The 19,325-nt window shown below is 37.7% G+C and overlaps 1 protein-coding gene across 1 annotated transcript in view; it reads right to left on the reverse strand.

Annotated features, from left to right (window-relative positions):
- Positions 1 to 3,158: 3,158 nt before the first annotated feature.
- The window catches only part of sspo (SCO-spondin), an 86,920-nt gene continuing 70,753 nt past the window's right edge, over positions 3,159 to 19,325 (reverse strand). Inside the window, 10 exon segments of the mRNA XM_046846134.1 lie at positions 3,159 to 3,638; positions 7,798 to 7,948; positions 10,374 to 10,495; positions 11,010 to 11,070; positions 13,274 to 13,369; positions 13,833 to 14,056; positions 14,215 to 14,379; positions 17,348 to 17,394; positions 17,814 to 17,959; positions 18,451 to 18,578. Coding sequence (XP_046702090.1) covers positions 3,616 to 3,638; positions 7,798 to 7,948; positions 10,374 to 10,495; positions 11,010 to 11,070; positions 13,274 to 13,369; positions 13,833 to 14,056; positions 14,215 to 14,379; positions 17,348 to 17,394; positions 17,814 to 17,959; positions 18,451 to 18,578 — 1,163 coding nt within the window. The 3' untranslated portion in view covers positions 3,159 to 3,615.

Raw genomic sequence — 19,325 nt, forward strand, 5'->3', positions numbered from 1 at the left:
AGGAGCCGGAAACGCTCCTGAAATCCTTTCTCCGCTTTAGAATGAACTATTGCACGCGCGCTCACTTCGTCGCATCCAGGTTCTATGGGGGATGAAAAGCAAAACAAAAAAAAAGAAAAAAAAAACTGATGGTGTCACAACTCCAAGGTTTTGATGGGTTTGCTTTCTTTCTTTCTTTCGTTCTCTTTTCCTCTTCTCAGGACGCTTTCTTCTCGCGCGGTAGAGCGTCGGTGGGGTTGGAGATGTTTCAGTGCGCGCACTGGATGGAGCTCACACACTGGAGGCGGCGGCGACACCTCCTTCAACCCCTTCCGCTCTGCTGGAAGAGCTACAAAACATCACAGCGCGCACCAAAAGCGCTCCATCAGCATCCTCAAAAGCCCCATCACACATACCCAAATGATGCATTACAACCCCTGTGTTATAACCCCGAACCCCCATCATCATCATCATCATCATCATCATCATGCAAGTAGCAGAAACAAGAACATAACAAAGCATGGAATAAGGAAAGATTTGCTTTCTAAACAAACTGAGATGTTAATGATGAGGATGATAAGGAGGAGGAGGATGATTTCGAAAGCGCGTGCGACAGGTGCGTGATGTTCACCATGCAGGTGTGGTGATGATTTGGAGGAAAGAATCCGAGACACAATAGTGAACTATCATGAAGCGTCTTTAATAAAGAAACAGAAAGAGTTCACACAAAGCATGCCGCCTCACCTCGATCCCGGCTGCACTGGTCTCTATGTGTGTGTGAGAAAGAGAGAGAGAGAGAGTGTGTGTGTGTGTGTGTGTGTGTGTGATGGAGTGAGTGAGAGTGTGTACGTGACGGACTTAAAAGGTTCTTTGTTTGGTTGATGGACGCAGCTGTAGGGTTTTCACCGCCACACACACACACACACACGCGCACGCGCGCGCGCGCACACACACACACTGTAGCTGCTACGTCACCGTGGCGTGGATGTGGGGTTTCCCTACCCGAAACGCTGAGAGGCGGGCTGTATCTCCAACCATCTAAACGATCCTGTACTGAGCAGTTCGTGCAAAAAAAATCCTGCTATCACCAGGATCTTATACTTTAGTGATGTATTGGGAAAAAGCCATCCAAGTCGAGCGGGTTTTTTAAAGAAAAAATAAGACTACTGAAGGTTGGGAGATTTCCACAGATAAAAGAGAGAAAAAAACGCGCAATAAGCTTAGCAGGTAAATATTTTCTGTCTACACATGATTCTACTGTCGGTTTTGCAGGCTCGGTAATAATGGTGAGTAATTTTAAAGGAGAAAATAACCCTCCGATTCTTTCGTTATGTCGGGGATTCGAGGTTTTATTTAGTGATTCCGCTAGGGGGCGCCCCGTGGCCTTCTCCCTCCTCAATCCCTTATTTAGGCACGAGCGCGCAGGGAGGCCACCGGTGAGATCTTCCAGCTTCCCAGTGTTACACACTCCTCCTCCTCCTCTATCCAATCTTTCTTTCTCTCTCTCTCGCTCTCTCTCTCTCTCTCTCACACACACACACACACACACACATTGTACACACGCACACGCCTCAATAATCTATGTGGCAAAATATACACATAGACAGACAGACTTCATATAAACTGCTCTGTTTACACACACACACACACACACACACATTTTTTTGTAATTAACAAAAGATTTCTGAACATTTGTACACACACACACACACACACACACACACACACATCTCACCAATTTTTTTGTGATTAAAAACACAGTGCACACACACACACACAAACACACCCACACCCCACTGATGGGTGGTCAGGGCCAGCAAAGCCTTCTCTGCTGGCCTAAACACTACCAGAAGCACTGACCTACATTTACAACCTAAATTCTAATATTTGTTCCATGAAATTGTATTAATTTATTCCCAACAGTTTATTCTCTTCATTTTGTAGCGTCTCTCTTGGCTGCACTGCTTCCAGTACGTGTATGTGGATGTAGATTTTTTTGTCCAATCAGATTTCAGCCTCTATGTACTGCCATGTCAATCTAATCTCCCCAGGACCTTCAAAGTCTGTACTGCTGGGGTCTTTACCATAGTCTCCTTAAGAAATAGCTCTGTTTCTTTAACCCATCAGATTTTATATTCGCCTCACAGGGCAGCTACCTGGCCCAGAATAGCGTCAGCATTTCTCTGTCCTCTGATTGGTTGGTCAGAAGGAAACTGTTACAGCAAAGTTTGACTGGCAAAACACGTGTGTAGCGCTGCACACATTAATACAACAGCATAATTGTATAAGTTAAAAAAAATCTAATTATTGGCATTTGCTGTGAAGGAAATAAACTGTTTTCATACAGACTTCATCGCACCACTTTACTAGCTCATCTGGATTATTATCCTATAACAGAAGGCAATCATCATATTTATTTCCTTGTTTATTACTTGTAATATTTACTAATTATTGTTGTGATAATGTTTTTGGAATAATTTCCCCTTATTATTGTTGTTGCAATATAAATAAAGAAATGTAACAAATGATTTAATGGCAGAACTGAATATACTTTTGAAACTACATTTGTTGGCCCTTTGCCTCGTGAAATCTATTGCAAGTCTGTGCTCAGGTCCACGACTGCCAGAAACTAGAACCATGAGCCAACATCTAAATGGTGCTTTATTTAATGGCAGTGATTTGCCACTTTATCGCTGTAGATATAATAAACTCTATAATAAACCAAGAATAAACTCAAACATATAATGTGTCCAACATTAGATTTTTTTTCCCTTCGAAATTAAAACGTAATACCTGGCGTGTTTAGATTTCCTGGAAAGGCCACAGCTGTAATGTTAAACCATGCCGTTATTCTTTTTTGTTCTCCTCCAGGGTGCGTCTATCAAGCCTGTTATGTCTGGTGCTTTTTGAAAGATCTGTGGTCATTATCGTTGTGTGTATCTGACTCCAGCTGCTGCAGTGAGTCATACAGCAGACAGAACAGTGGACAGGCGTATGGATATCATAATGCAGGATACATTTAGTGTGGGGAATTTATAGCTCAGAAGTCAAAGTATCTTTCATTGACATTTAAAACACATTCACACAAAACACACACACAAACTACATTTTCATTTTTATTATTACTAAAGCCTTAGGTTGATCACTAGTAACATATGAATGCATGATAGGTACAGAATTTTAAATAGATATGCTGGAATTGAAAACGTAAAAAAAAAAAAATACAAATACAAATGAAAAATGCTTTTTTTTCCATTTTAAAAGAAGAACAGGAATATCTTTGGTCATAATACAGAGCACTGAGAGCATTAGGTTTCACTGCAACATTTAACAGTAAGTATTTAAATATAACAGATGTAATAAATTTTTTAAGTATGCAGTGTACTGTGTGTGCATTTGTGTGTGGGTGTGTGTGTGTGTGTTTGACAGAGAGAGACAGAGACCAAAAGACATAAAAGACATTAGGATATAAAAGCCATAATTTAAAACCTGTACAGTTATCTGAGAGCTTCAGAAAGTACTATATAAAAAGTTTTCAGTCATATAATGACTACAAGCTACTTCAAAATATACTGAGGGTGTTTGGGTGATTTTTATTTCTTTCTTTTCCCAAGCTGTCAGTTGTTCCAAAAATGTTTAACGTTTGGCCAGATCTCCACCTGAAAATAAGAAAGGAGAACATTAAATCAGCAGCAGCCCAACACCTGCTGTTTGTGTATATTGGGGTGAGCTAAACAATGTTTCTTCACTGACCCAGGACAGAAATCAAGTTACAAAGAAACCATATATATATATATATATATATATATATATATACACACACCAACAATATAACATTATGAGAGGTGAAGTGAATAACACTGATTATCTCTTCATCATGGCACCTGTTAGTGGGTGGGATATATTAGGCAGCAAGCGAAAATTTTGCCCCTAAAAATGTATGTGTTAAAAGCAGGAAAAATGGGTGAGCATAAGAATTTGAGCAAGTTCGACAAGGGCCAGATTGTGATTACTAGATGACTGGGTCAGAGCATCTCCAAAACGGCAGCTCTTGTGGGATGTTTCTGGTCTGCAGTGGTCAGTTTCTATCAAACGTGGTCCAAGGAAGGAACAGTGGTGAACCAGCGACAGGGTCATTTGTGGCCGAGGCACACAGATGTACGTGCGGAGCGAAGGCTGGTCTGTGTTGTCCAATCCAACAGACGAGCTCCTGTAGCACAAACTGCTGAAGAAGTTAATGCTGTTACTGCTCGAGGGATCAGAACTGTTTTAGCAGGAAAAATCGGGACCAACGCAGTTTTAGGCAGGCGGCCATAAAGTTGGTGAAATCTTTTTTTTGTTATATGTATATAATCCCTCAGGAACGTATTAAGTGGCAGACCACAAGTGTGTTTAGTCTCTGCCTCGCACGTTTTTTTAATTATTATTATTATAATTAATATTATTAAACTTGGAGCGCAGTGTCACTGTGGTTTCTCCATACCGGAAATAAGATTTGTTTTGTGCATGCATGAAAACGCTAAAGAATCCACTTTACCCAAATGGGGTCTAACAAATGTAAACTCTTTAATTTTTCTAATAATTTAATTTTATTTAATCAATTTAAATAGTGCCAATTTAATTGATTACTTAATTAAATAAATATAATGAAAAAGTGTATTGCATTAATTCCATTTATTCTATTTTATTGTTATAAATATTATTTTATATATTATTTAATAAGCAGGCATTTTATTTAGAATTGTTTTAAAAATGTAAACTGTTTAAATATCAATGATTACAAATGTAAATAATAATAAACTGCAATAATAAAATGTCAAGCAATTTTATGCTTTGCATTTTTTCCCCCTAATTGTACCAAAATGTTACCAAACCGTAACTTAAAAACCGATGTATGCACTTGTGTCTTTGAGCGTTGGAGGGCGGAGCCGGACGGAACGATCGGTAAGAACCACCTGCAGCTGATGAGACTAATCAGTGCGCTCTGTTTTAGTCCGGTGACGCCAATAAAGAGGAGCGAGACACCAGCCTAGGGAGAGAGCGCCACTAAGCAGAGAAGAGCACAAGGGTCACTGAACGGTGACTGAGCGTGGGCGGTCACCAGGAAAAGGCGTGCTGGTGCGCAAGGAAACTAGCAAGGCGCTAGAAGGTGAAAGCGTGCCGATCCGCGAGTGAGACAGGATATGCCGGAGGAAGGCGGGACGATCTGTGTGTGGCCGCCGGCAGAAGACAAGATGGAAAGTCGTCCTGAACCGCAAGTGTGTGGGTGAGCCCCGGCGTGAGTACTGGAAAAGGAAAGTGCCGGGGTGAATATAAAAGTAAACTTTTGCCTGTCTCTCTTTCTTCCAAAGTGGTACCAGTGAGTTTTCTACAGTGGTGCCGAACCCCCATGCTGAAAGAGCGGTATAACGCATTGGAGACTTTGCCACGGAGGTAGCAGGCGGTAAGAAACCCCTGCAGCTGATGAGACTAATCAGTGCACTCTGTTTCAGTCTGGTGATGCCCATAAAGAGGATAGAGACACCAGCCTAAGGAGAGAGCGCCACCAAGCAGAGAAGAGTGTAAGCATCACCAACTAAGCGTGACTACGCGTGGGTGGGCGCAGGTGAAAGACGTGCCGGCCAGCAAGTGCACTCGGATAAACAGCAAGAAAAAGCGTGTGCGGTCCACAAGGAAATTCTTTTGGTAAACTTTGGGTCTCTCCCTTTCTTTCACCGCAGAACCAGTGTGTTTGCTACAATACAGACCCATGTTTATGTACAGTTTATGTACCGTTACACCCCCAATATAAATATACAGTATCTGTAGAGTAGAGCACACCCCTGACATTTTAACAACCATTTGATCATATATCCTCTCAATGGACAATATTATGGAAATTAAACTTTGATATATTTTAGTCAATGTGCAGCTTGTATAGCAGTATAGATTTACTGTCCTCTGCAAATAACTCAACATACAGCCACAATACAATGATATAACAATAATTATATAACAATACAGTTCTTGCAAAAAAAAAAAAGGATGGTAACTCAAGAGAGGAAAGGAGAGTGCATACCCTGGATACAGTATATCTATGGACTCGGTGTAACTCAGAACTGCTGATATAAAGACTTAAGTTTGGCTGTTTTGGGTGTGTGAATGGTTATAGCACATTCAACGCTGACGTGATATTACTGAGTCAGCTTTGTAGCAGTTACAAAGCTGCCAGAAAATACAGTGCAGATCATGTAAGAGAAAGAGAGAGAGAGAGAGAGAGAGAGAGAGAGAGAGAGAGAGAGAGAGAAATGACTAGAGAAATTACCAGCCAAGGCAGTCACAGGAAGGCTGTTATTTTTTGTCCTTAGTTGTTAAGGGAAAAAGTTTTTTCAACACCAAGAAAAATTTTTTTAGACCTCCTTATACACTTACTTTATTCTATATGAAAAAAAAAAAATGTGTAAACCCAATAGATTCAGGATAACACGACACGTGACCTGTGCTGCAGCTAGCATTACTTCTACTAGTACTCAATTCTACTCATTCCAAACACCACCACCTGATGTCACATCAACATCATATTACTATCCTGCAAAAGACATTGCTAAGACTCATATATTATTCATATGTGATGTGGGGAAAGAACACTGCAGTTTATAGCTAAACCAATTACTTTATCACTGACTTCCTGTTGAGGGTGCAAACAAAAGATCGCTACATGATCCTATAGTTTGTATTAAAGTATTTAAGTAACTACCTTGCTGTCTCCTTCTGCTGATCAAGACGAAAAAATAAAAAAGCAGTACAAGGATATTTGTTGAAGCTAAAATGTCTGAATGACAAGCTTCTGAACGGACTAATAACATGATAGACAAATAGAAGCACTTTTGTATGCTGATTGGTTGTGCATTAACTGTCCACACCTCTTTGATGTGCCACAGAGACCAGAGATTTTACCAGAGTAGATACGTTTGGTAGGAGCTGCAAGGGCAGTGATAGTTTAATGGAAAAAGACTTCATTTACCATTATATTTCCTTAAACAAAGATTTAGATTGTGATTGTGAAATAAGTAAACTAGAACAAGCACTGCCAGATATTAATAAAAAGTCTTCAAAAAAGACTGATCAAACCTAACAGATTATTTTATAGGGTTTAAAATAAACCTTGTCCTTGATATTAAAAAAAGTAAAATGCAACTGCAAGGACAGCATTCGTTCCTAATGCAATAGTTTGGAGCTCTGCACTTAAGTCCTTAACACTTTATATAGCAAATGCAATGAATTAATCTCAATTTAATAATTAAGGTGTTATTACAAGTCTGAAACTGGCAATCATGTTAACATTACATTTACATTTATTATAGATCAACATTTATAACAATAATAAGTGATTTTATAATAATTTTGACATTATACATACCATATCTGAAGTCCTGAAAATAAAAAGATGACTTCCAGAGTTTTTACACTTTTTTTAAGGACTACACAGCAACTGATCACCAAAGTACATAATATTGTGCCATCTAGAAGTTATAAGTCTGCATGGGTTTAAACCTTCATGGCAGGAGACCGAATGTTATCTTTAGAGTGTATTAAAATCAAACAAGTGATTTTTTTAAATGTTCATTGTATACGTATACATTTAATCACTAATTAAGCAGGTTTCAACGAATGAAAATTCAAAACATTTTAAGCATTTTGTACAAATACTGTTTCTATAGAAAGCCTGTCTGTGGCTTGTCTGTGGTATCCCTGAGAGTATTTAGTTTTGTATTTTTCATTTCATAGTTGTATAAGTTTAGCTTAGTGTATGTGTGGTCACACTACACCTGTACCCACCCTGACAGCTGGTACACTCGCAACTCTGTATGACGGGCAGCACCACGGGCTCACTTTCACCACTGGAACAGTGCAGGCTGAGGAAGAGCACAGGAGTCTGGGGGTCCAGCCTGTAACTACAGCAGTCACACACGGCTTGTAGGTAGGGCTCCTGGCACACACACAAAAACACAGACACAAAGAAAATGAATTAAAGAATTAAGATAAATAGGAGGAGACAGAATTTGGGGACAAAGGAGACAAAATTGCAAATGCATTGGAAATGACAGATGACAAGATGAATAAACGGGAAAACTACAATCATGAAACAATCCAAATATTAGATTCATGGCACATTTACTTTCCTAAGATTAAGTTGCTCTCTGCATGACAAAGAGGGTGTATACGTTTTCAGGCACACTGAGAATAGGATTCAATTTAATGTCCTGAGAGGAGTATGATTGAACAAAAAACAGGGGAACAAGATGTGCTTTTGGTGTTAAATCTAACAAATGAGAGATCTATATGCTCGCAAGTGCTCTGCTTCCCGTCTCCATGGTGACTTGAGAGACATTCTAAGCCTAAACATATTTTTAACAGTCATAGCAAACAGACACACTAAGATAGAATCACCCAGATTAGGTGGCTGGCTCAAGGGAACCATGCAATGACTAATCAGATTTACAATGAGAGTCAGTGTCGATTTTTGATCCCAAACATAGAGAATCAGGTCTGTATTCACAAAGCATCCATCAGGCATACAGCTGATTTTAGACCCAGTGTCCCACTGAGTATATTGCCTTTACCTAGTCACTTAGTGGTCAAAGAAAACAACAAACTGATACAAAAACAGAACTTCTAATATTATGGACATACTGTTTCTGTAGTTTCCTTTTTTTTTTTTTTTTTTTTGCAGGTTGGTTTAACTATTATATACACTTACAGAATGGTTATTTGTGATTGTCAGTCTAGGAACCATGATAATGCAGAGAAACTGTGAAACTTTATAGTACCACATATATTATAAAATATACAGCCCCTGACCAGTTTGATACTCAATTCTGGTTGGTTTGAAGGTGATTTTATTTTTGTGAAGCAGAATGGCTTTAATAGTAGTTCAAGCTATAGGTTTATTTGAGCATATCCAATACATTAGAATTTTTGTAGACACAACGCACATGGGGACTTGTTTTACAGATGTATCATATATTAAATTAAGGTTTTAACAACGTTTTTATGGGTTTTTGATATTTTTTGTTTTTGTAAACCATGAGTAATTGTTGATATAGTGAAGTATTCTAGCTAGTATTATAGATAGATAGATAGATAGATAGATAGATAGATAGATAGATAGATAGATAGATAGATAGATAGATAGATAGATAGATAGATAGATAGATAGATAGATAGATAGATAGATGATGACTCGGATATTAAAATGATTAGAACAGATACTGCGCTTGAATTGTTCTATGTGAATAAAATTCTGGGATCAGTTAAATAATCTATCTATCAAACTATCTATTTAATTACGTGAAAGAAAATAGATGGACAGAGGGCGATAGGGTTAAGTATTTTATGCTTGCTTGATAACACGAAAAGATTCAAGTTGTGTAACACAAGTTATAACAGTACCACAAATAATACGATGTGTCATTCTTTATATACAGTAAATAAATTCAGGTATTACTTTGGTATATAAGAAATAAAATACTTGAATACGTTTTTTTAAAATAATAAATTCCAGCACTCTACTCATACTATAGTTGTTATAGTTGTTAATATAAGATCCTGGAGCATCAAGGGTGCTGACTAATTTGAAAATCTTTATATCATGACATCACCAATGATAATCGAGCTGTCACTGGGTTTTGGGATACAAAACCCAGATTCAGAGAATCGGGATTACTGACTATATGAGCAGTATGCGTGTGATGTTTTATTCTGGACACGTCACATAGTTTTGGGGTTTATCAGATGACTGATGGATGATTTATGAAATCTGTGAAACCTGTCATCTCCATTTTTCACCTTTGATTAAGATCGCATACATCTTGTTATATAGAGTAAAATATTAAATTCTGCAAATGGTTCCTCCAAAATTGAAGCCATGGTTTATTATGTTTATTAGAGGAATATGCGATGATCACAGCAATAAGTATGTGGCTCACATGCAGCAATAGCATAGTTTACAGGATGTGGACTTCTTTAAAGCTTATATGATATGACATCTTGAGTTTATTTCTCATTCTGCCATTGGGTACCATTACAGAGGTTTACTAAAACAGATGCATTACCTAATAAACGCTATATAGTTCCTTCTTAGATCATGACAGTACACTAATATTTCCCAAAACTGGATCATAATCTGTTCTCTTACACTGAAAACCAAGCAATGGAGAAGCACCAAACACCTGGTCCAGGTGGGTTTGGAGCTGAAAGAGATTATACATGAGGACCATCTGGCAGCCATCCTGGGACTATGTTGGAGCTTTGTTGTAAACCAAACACTAGAGTTTCTGCTACTGGCATGCCAAATAGACACATACCCATACAGGATCAGACCGGGTATTTGCATAGCAGAGAGTTTTTTGTACCTCTAGAATAACATCGGTTCCAGACAAACAGCGCCCCCTGCAGAAGCTGACCTCTACATTGTCCAGGTGGCAATCACCCTTGGTAATGTTCCTGATCTCAGTGTGGCGATGACATGGATCTTCTACAGACACAAGAGAGAGAGAAAGCACAAAATGTCAGTCTGATTAAAGGATTTAAATATTTGCTTGTCTACCAAACATATTCCGAAAGTGTTGGAAGTCGTTCAACTCCTGCTAAGAATAGTTCAGAGCATTTATAGTTTTGACAACCCTACACCAACCCTGCACCAGAGTCCACATCGTAGGATTGCATTAGCTAGTTTTCAGAAAAGAATTCTGCTGACGAGATGACTCCTTGGACATCTTTCTGTAAAAAAGTACTTTTTTGGTGCTTAAAACTTTTCTGTTGAGTCGTCCAGTTCATTCCAGTTCAAATCCAGGAAACACCAGATGAGGTCTGACAATCCTTTATATACACACACACACACCAGAGTTAATAGTGTGCAACAAACTTTTCATCCATTGCACATGGATCCTCAGGATTTGCTGACAAAGATCAGCAATTCCACAGGGGCCAGAGAGGAGCACTAATAGCAGTGTAAGTCTAAGTTGATGTCAGACTTTGAACATTCCTACCTATGTACTCTTTCCTGCAGACAGGGCAACACTTTCCATCCTCCAGCACTTTGACTTCACCCTGGGCACAACAGAAGGGATAAACAGAGGAAAGGGGCAAAGTCAGCAATCTCACTCAGAATAACATACACTTATTTGTGATTCGTCTCTCCAGAGATGGACTACAGCAGCAGGATGAAACATCAAGCAACAACCATAATACGCCAATTCCCACTGTGCCCTGTTACGGTTCTTCCTTTGGGAGCCGTGTTTTTGTGAGCTGAAGATTGATGTTAAATGTCCTCCAAAATATTTAAAATTTAATTAGAAAATGATCTGGAGACTCAAACAGGAAAGCAACAAAATGCATGTATTATTGCATAGCACATAGTAAAATGGCAACAAGAGTTATGAACGTGTTCACAAAAAAAACAAATTTGACTGTAAGCGTTAACTTGTCTAACTCTACAATATGAGTATGGTTCAGTTAAAGGCTCTACCTAAAAACCAAGTATTCTGACATCCAATTAATCTATGTTTTGAAATGCTTGAACTAGCATTTGTCACAAAAATCTGATTTATTTGCATTTTGGCTTTAATTAATAAAATCTGACATTTTTTTCTTTTATCTTTTTTTTGGTATGACAATGTTTAGTAGCATGCAGTCTGCTAGCATCCCAACCAATTACTGTTAAAATGCATTATTTAAACATTTTTGGATAAAATCCCCCTTTGGCATTTAGCAGACACCCTTATCCACAGAAACTTACAACCATTTTATTTATACAGCTGAGGAGTGAGGGTTAATGCACAAAAGCTGGTGAGTGGCATCTTGGTGGTGTTGAGATTTGAACTCACAACCTTCCAACCCAAAGTACAGCATCTTAAACACTGTGCTACCACTCATTTTGCATCACTTTTTCTCGATACACAAATGACAAAGCACGTGTAAACAGGGTGAATACATAATAAAATCCTATATACACCAAACAGGCGTAACTTTATGGCCACCAATCAGGAATAACATTATAACCACCTGAATAATATTGTGTTGGTCCCCCTTTTCCTGCGAAAACTGTTCTGACCTGTTAAGCATCAACAGCATCAACTACAGCAATTTTGAGCTACAGAAGCTCGTCTGTTGGATCGGACAACACGGGCCAGCCTTCCAACGTGCATCAATTAGCCTTGGCCACCCATGACCCTGTCGCCAGTTCACCACTGTTCCTTCCTTGGACCACTTTTGATATACCACTGCAGACAGGCGACCACCTCACAAGTGTTGCAGTTTTGGAGATGTTCTGACCCAGTCTTCTAGCCATCACAATTTGGCCCTCGTCAAACTCGCTCAAATTCTTACGCTTGCTTATCTTTCCTGCTTTGAGGACAAAATCAACTTTGAGGACAAAATGTTTACTTGCTGCTGATGGAGTGATTATATAGTTTATATAGTTTATATAGTGTTTATATATAGTTTATATAGTGTTATTCACTATACACCGGTTATAATGTTATGGCTGATTGGTGTAAATCTTATATTAAACATATTTATAGTTTGGAAATGTAATTGTTTTCTGTTTTTATATATATTTTTTGTCATGAACAGTAAAAAAGCAATTAACTTCATATTATACTGTGCAAGCTGTATGTGACCAACTTTTTTATTTATATGTTTTTTTAATTATTCAGGGCATTTCTTAATGAGTTACAGTAACATAAAACCCTTAAGAAAAGGATTAGGAATTGTGAATTAAGGTTTTCTTTTTGAAGGTTTAAATAGGTTTAAAAAAATATATATATATATACTAGGTAGGTTTAGTTCTAAGCCCTTTTCAGAATCCAAGACTCTGAATTCCCCTTAATACAAACAAAAAAAAATCTTCTTTAGAGTTCAAGCTGCGAGCACATGTTTTAAAGCAGCACAATGGAGGTGTTAAGCCCTGGCTTCCTCTGTGAATGTGGTGTGGGGGCATGACAGTGGAACTGCCATCTGGGATCCACTATGTGACCAGAGCAGTAGCCTGGACAGTGAGTCAATCTAACCAGCAGCATCTGCTGCTCTCCAGGGACTTCTTTCACACTAGGGACACTTTCTGATGCAATAGATACAGCATGGCTTACAATCGTTGCAATTTTTTCTATTAATGGTGCAAAGCTGCACAGTGTGGCACTAATAAAAATAAAAGTTGTGTTGAGGAGTATGTAAAAAAAGTTTTGTAATAAATCAACCTGGAGTGATGTTACAGGTGAATAATTATGTGTAGAGAGCCCTGTGGATTTCTCACCTCGTCACACAGAAGTGGAGGGCAGCTGGCTTTACACTGCTTTAGGCCATTTACACAGCGACAAGTTTGGCATGCTTCTTCCCACTCAGAGCCAGGCTGGAATGCACACACACAACTCACATTATACACAGGATAATACAGAAGTTTTCAAATATATTTCTGCTTTAATTAAGTCCTACCCATAAAACATGCTGTATATTCTTACTCTGAGATTGAGATTTTATGCATTATTAATAAATGTAATTATAAGAGATGCACTGGAGAGTTATCCATCAGCACCAGTAATAAGACCCCTTGAAAGATACATATACAAAGTCCCCAGCAATACAATTATAGTGCAAAAGCAAAGCTGTAGTTTTCCTGATGGATAGTTATGTGCATTGCTCGAGGGTGTATGACTGCTTGGAGAGGGTGAATGATGGCTCTCAAACACTAGCTGTCAGACTATTCCATGTATTTTTGCTAAGGTGTGTGAGTGTAATAAGCATTTGCTTTAGTTCGCCTAGAGACAGCCAAACCTGGCAACATTTTAAAAAGCATTTTGCATATGTGTATACACCTCTCGCAGTATGCCGTCCTCCGCCTCGCACTGACACAGAGCAGGAATCACACACCGGCCGTCTGCGTCACGATAACTCCCATCCTCACACACGCAGCCCTCAGAGAGCCTGCTCACTTCAGTGCAGTTCAATGGTTCAGCACTGTACATATCCACACACCCTCTTTCACACACGCGCTCTGACTCAGATGTGCTCCGTCTCCAACGTTCTCCCTCTGGACACACTAGAGCAAAAGAAACACATCCTAATAAACAGTTCCACACAGACATATAGCTATAATCAAACAATAGCTCAAGCAGACAACATGTACACCCCTAACTCACAGTACTGCAAACCCTAACCCAACAGAACTGCTCTCAAAACTGGTATAAAGGTTCTCACCACAGTCAGGACCTGTACACACTCTGCTTCTGTGACTGGGGCCTTCACATTCACGTCCTCCATACTGCCGGGGCTGCACTACAACGCGACTAGAACTCTGCACTCCAGAGCCACACGACACTGGACAAGAGCTCCACCCGGACCAGCTGCTCCATTCACAGTCCACTAAAACAAACAGTCATCAGCACAATCAGTGTATTTACAACTACACAAAATGTAATTATGTAATATTATATAAAGCAATTTTGTGCCTATAGGCTTGTGTTTCTTCAGATTGTATTCCCTTTGTAGAAAACAGACTCTGTTGCCTATATACACATTATACACTATAATCACAAGCCATCACTTTCCTTTCCTTTCCTTTCCTTTCCTTTCCTTTCCTTTCCTTTCCTTTCCTTTCCTTTCCTTTCCTTTCCATTCCATTCCATTCCATTGTTGAACTACTATCAGGATTAAATTCATTTTGTGCAAATAAGGGCGCCATACCATTAGTCAGAAAAATGTATTTACAGTTATTAAATTTACCCAATCATAATCTATTTGCATGAAATTGGCAAAACAAACCCTCAAGTCAAATGTACCTAGAATCAGAGCTCCACATCACAAACTGAAACAGGAAATCAATTGCTGTCTGTCACTTGCTAATGTGATTGTTGGGTTACAGGCTTCTCAATAATTATATATGAAGACATTTAAATGGCACTTAGACATCAATGTAACATACTCTTAAATCACAGGCTTTTAAATGACAGTGCTGTGGCATATGCATGTAATAAATTATCATTATATGTATGTGTATCTCTTTAGTACATGTATTTTTGAAGCAGGCATAGACTAAAACAGATCTATCTAGCTATCCATCTAGCTATTTTTTTTAAATCATGAACTTTAACATTATACCATTTGAATCATTATAAAACATAAAAAAAAAACCCTGACAGTGCCTTAACCTCAAAAAATAGTTAACTATTTGTTAAATCCAGACGTGCACTGAAGGAATTTAAATTCCCTTCATGTGTTTGTACTTGCATACAATACTCTCCAGTGTATATAATTGGCTACTGATTTATAAATAGTATATATGATTTCTATAGTCACAATTTTTCAAATGCTCATTAATAAACATAATCTTTGTTTGTGCAAACCTTTATATATGAGAGGTCTCTAATGTAATGTTAATATAAATCAGAAAAGTTTACTCCTGGTTTTGTGACATCACCTGATTACTGTATGTTACAGCACATCAATAGCACCTTTGGTCTCAACCATACGCCATTTCTGGCAGGTTTTCTGATATAATTTATTGATTTTCTGTTCATTACAAATGTATTTGTATTCAGTGACTTCTCTAATCTAAAAAGGATAAACAGTACTGTGAGCAGTAGTGGGAAAGTAGTGAAGTACAAATATTTTGTTACTGTACTTAAGTAGATTTGTCTTGTATCAGTACTTTACTTCACTGTTTATTTTTCAGACAACTTTTACTTTCACTCTACATTTTTACATAAATATCTGTCTTTGTCTACACAAATTTACTTTTGACTTCTTACATTTTCAAACAAAACTCTATTTTAGTTTTAATCTATTCGGTGAAATGTCAATATTTTATTCAACCTATTTCCTGTCATTGTGAAGCTTTTTCAATCTACCACTGGTGTATAATTTCCTGGCTCGCACACACCACAGACGTAGACTAGTTTATGAAGATAACAATGAACAGTTAGAAGGAAATAAAAAGTATGGGGTTAACATGGATGAGACAGAGGAAGTCAGTGATGTAAACATGACTGAGAACAGAAACATTCCTGATCACCTGATCATCATCTTTTCTCTGCTTGTGTTCTATATGGTGGATGTTGAGCCTGGATGCAGTCATTAGGCAACAAAATTTAACTTTAACGGCACAAATTTTATTAACGCGTGATAAATGCAGTGCAAACTTGTTTAACCATTTTTATTAAAAATATAAATAAGTAATGTAAAAGAGGTGAAATAAAAACCTTAAGCAGAACACACGATTATTGACAATGTCCTTTCTTTACTCGGATATAAAAATAAATAAATAAATAAATGGTAAACATTTACGAAACATTTACGAAGCCTAAATCAGCACCAAAATCCGCCATGATGCACACATCTGACAACTAAACCTCTGGGGTCAACAAACATGCAGATGAGTTTTGTGCTATTTTTTTTTCGTCATAACGCCAAAACAAACTTAAATGACTCTGTCTTTTTTGATCATACATATAAGAGCAATACATAATTTAAATCTTTAAATGGTCTACTTTTATTTGTATACACTAATAATAATAACAAAACGCTGTGCTTTTGTAAAATAAAGACAGGGGGCGCTCTCTGCTATCTCTGTCATCTCTCTTCACAGACACATAAATAAAAAAACCTGAATCTCAGTAAATATGTGCATCACAGACATAATGAATATATGAATAGAAATCTCAAAATGTCTACTTTTAAATAAACCAATTCACATTGAAAACAAATATTCGCTGATTACGTATTCCTTATGGAGGTTAGAAGAGGTACAGTTATAGCAAAGGTGCCATTTAGTGTCCTGATGATTTACATAATTTACATAATTACTTCAAAACATTTACAAGAATATTTTTATCTTTATGCTTTGTTAAGTATGGTTTTACTAATAATAAACATTTGCATAAGTATCCATGTTTGTCCATGTTTATGTTAAAAAAAGTTGAAATGTATTAATTAATTGAAGGTACATTTAGAACAGATAAAAATGGGCGATTAAGTTGCGATTAATCGTGAGTTAACTCTTGCCAATCTTGGGATTAATAACGATTGAACCATTTAATCAATTGACAGCCCTAATATTAATATGTTGTGAGGTCCAGTTACCAGTGTGACACTAAAACAGGTAGTTGTAAAGGCTACTTTTTACTTAAGTACATGTCAGAGCCCAAACTTCTTTACTTTAGTAAAAAAGTGTAGTCAGTTCTTCAACTTTTACCAGAGTATTTTAAAACATGAGTATCTGTACTTCTATTTAAGTGAAGGATGTGTGTACTTTTGCCATCTTTGACTGTGATTACTGTCTACTAGCTTTCTGCCTTGCTGTCATTAGTGAAATGAACAATCTAATGATACTTACTGTCACATGACTCCGCCGTACAGTTGAATATTCCATTTTCACAAACACTATACAAAAAAAAGGAAAAATAGAAGACTTATACGCATACATCAATCCACCGATGCAGTTGTTTTGTTTGTGCGCTACAGTTTAATGGCCAAATCTTCCAAAAAATGCATTATACCAAAACAGCCATTCTAATCACCAGACTGTTGAATGTGAGAGGCAATCATTTTATTCTGCCACCATATGCCCCCTTTTTCTATCAAGCCTGCCATAACCCAGCCGACTGGGTGGGTGCAAACATCATTTACAATCTGATATGAATTCTGTATACTGATCCATTTCCACCCCATCTCTCTCAACGTCCTCTTAGTGCCCACATGACATATGACACGTATTCACAATCGATAAGCTCTCAGAAATATTCTATCCCAAAGGGAAAAGAAATGAAAACAAGGGAGGGTGACTGAGTGAGAATCATTACCAGGCATTGCAGAGATGTGGTATAATGGTTCCAGGGGAAAACTCTTCCTGCAGGGGGTCCAGTGTGACATTGGCCAACCCCAGCGGCAGAGACAGTGGTGAACAAGGGCACTCAGAATAGGGAATGCACGATCCATTAAGCATAACCTGGGAGCAAAGAAAAACACAGTTTTTTTGCACTGTAATGCATTTCGACTACAAAAACTTTAGAGCAAAAACAAGGTGTTGGAAGTGTAAAAAGCATTTCTGTGTTTATCTGTGGTTCAGTGGGCATCTGTTTATAATCATAATAGTAAAAAAAAAAAGTTGTTTTTTTCAAACTCCACAATTTATCAAAATGTGTCAGACATTTGTTGATCAATGTACTATTATATATACACACATACATATACATGCATATATATATATATATATGTATAAGACATTCAATAAGAATACAAACAGGCAAAATACATATAGAAATTTACAAACTACGCAATTTATGTATAATAGCGTTCCATTCGGGTTTAGTACAGAGCTAATACAATGCATCTGAATTTAGTACAATGCTGTTCCAAGAGATTTGAGTTGAGCTGCTCTAAGGCATGTAGGAAAAAGCTGTTTTGAGGCACTACTTTTTACTACAAGCAGGTTCTCACCATGCCATTGGGGCAAGCGCAGCCTGGGGTGCAGGGTCCTGGTACACACTGGCTCTCAGGCCACAAATCCTGGCAGGAGAACGGGCATGAACCTGCACATAGGCTGAACACCTGACCCAGAGGACACTCTTGGCAAGGAGAAAAAAAAAAAAAAAGGAGAGAATAGATATTAAGACAAATTGTGATTTTAAATACCTCTCACTGGGATAACCTCTGCCTGCCTTATTTAGATAAGAAAATCGACAGACATAATTTTAGCCAATCTAATGAATGCTAAAGATTTAAGTTTAAAGCTTGTGCTGAGTCACTGTTATGAATATGGCACTAGCAGTACTCCCCCTATTACTCTTGGGAAAACATTAATTTTTTATCTAACAGCTTTAAAATTGGCTTGTCCAACACTACAATTTATGAAGATGGTAGTAGCTGAAGACCTCATTTCTCTGAGGTGTGAGAGAGATAGAGTGCCAGAGGAAAGTCACTGTACTTGGGCTTTTCTACAGTCAGAAAGGTCAAACACACAGGGTTATCAAAGGCTGACTCATAATCGGTCATGAATTAATTCATAGACTAAGAAAACTTCAGAGGTAGTACTTGTAAAAGAAAACCAAGAAAGAAGTTAAAATGGTTATTGTTTACAGCACATTTTTACCTAGACCTGCTCAGGAATCTTTTAAATTTGACCACCATTATAAAAATGTAGTCTGATTTACTATTTCAGAAAAATCCCCTAGAATACCATCATTCTGTGAAGCTTCTTTAAAAACATGGCATGCTTGTTATACATATAAGTTGAGTAAATCTGTTTATAGTCTATACAGCTCAGGAAATATATGCACCAATCAGACATAACATTGAAATAATAATAATAATAA

This window comes from Silurus meridionalis, chromosome 4 (genome assembly GCF_014805685.1).
Source record: "Silurus meridionalis isolate SWU-2019-XX chromosome 4, ASM1480568v1, whole genome shotgun sequence".
In the NCBI taxonomy this organism is placed as follows: domain Eukaryota; kingdom Metazoa; phylum Chordata; class Actinopteri; order Siluriformes; family Siluridae; genus Silurus; species Silurus meridionalis.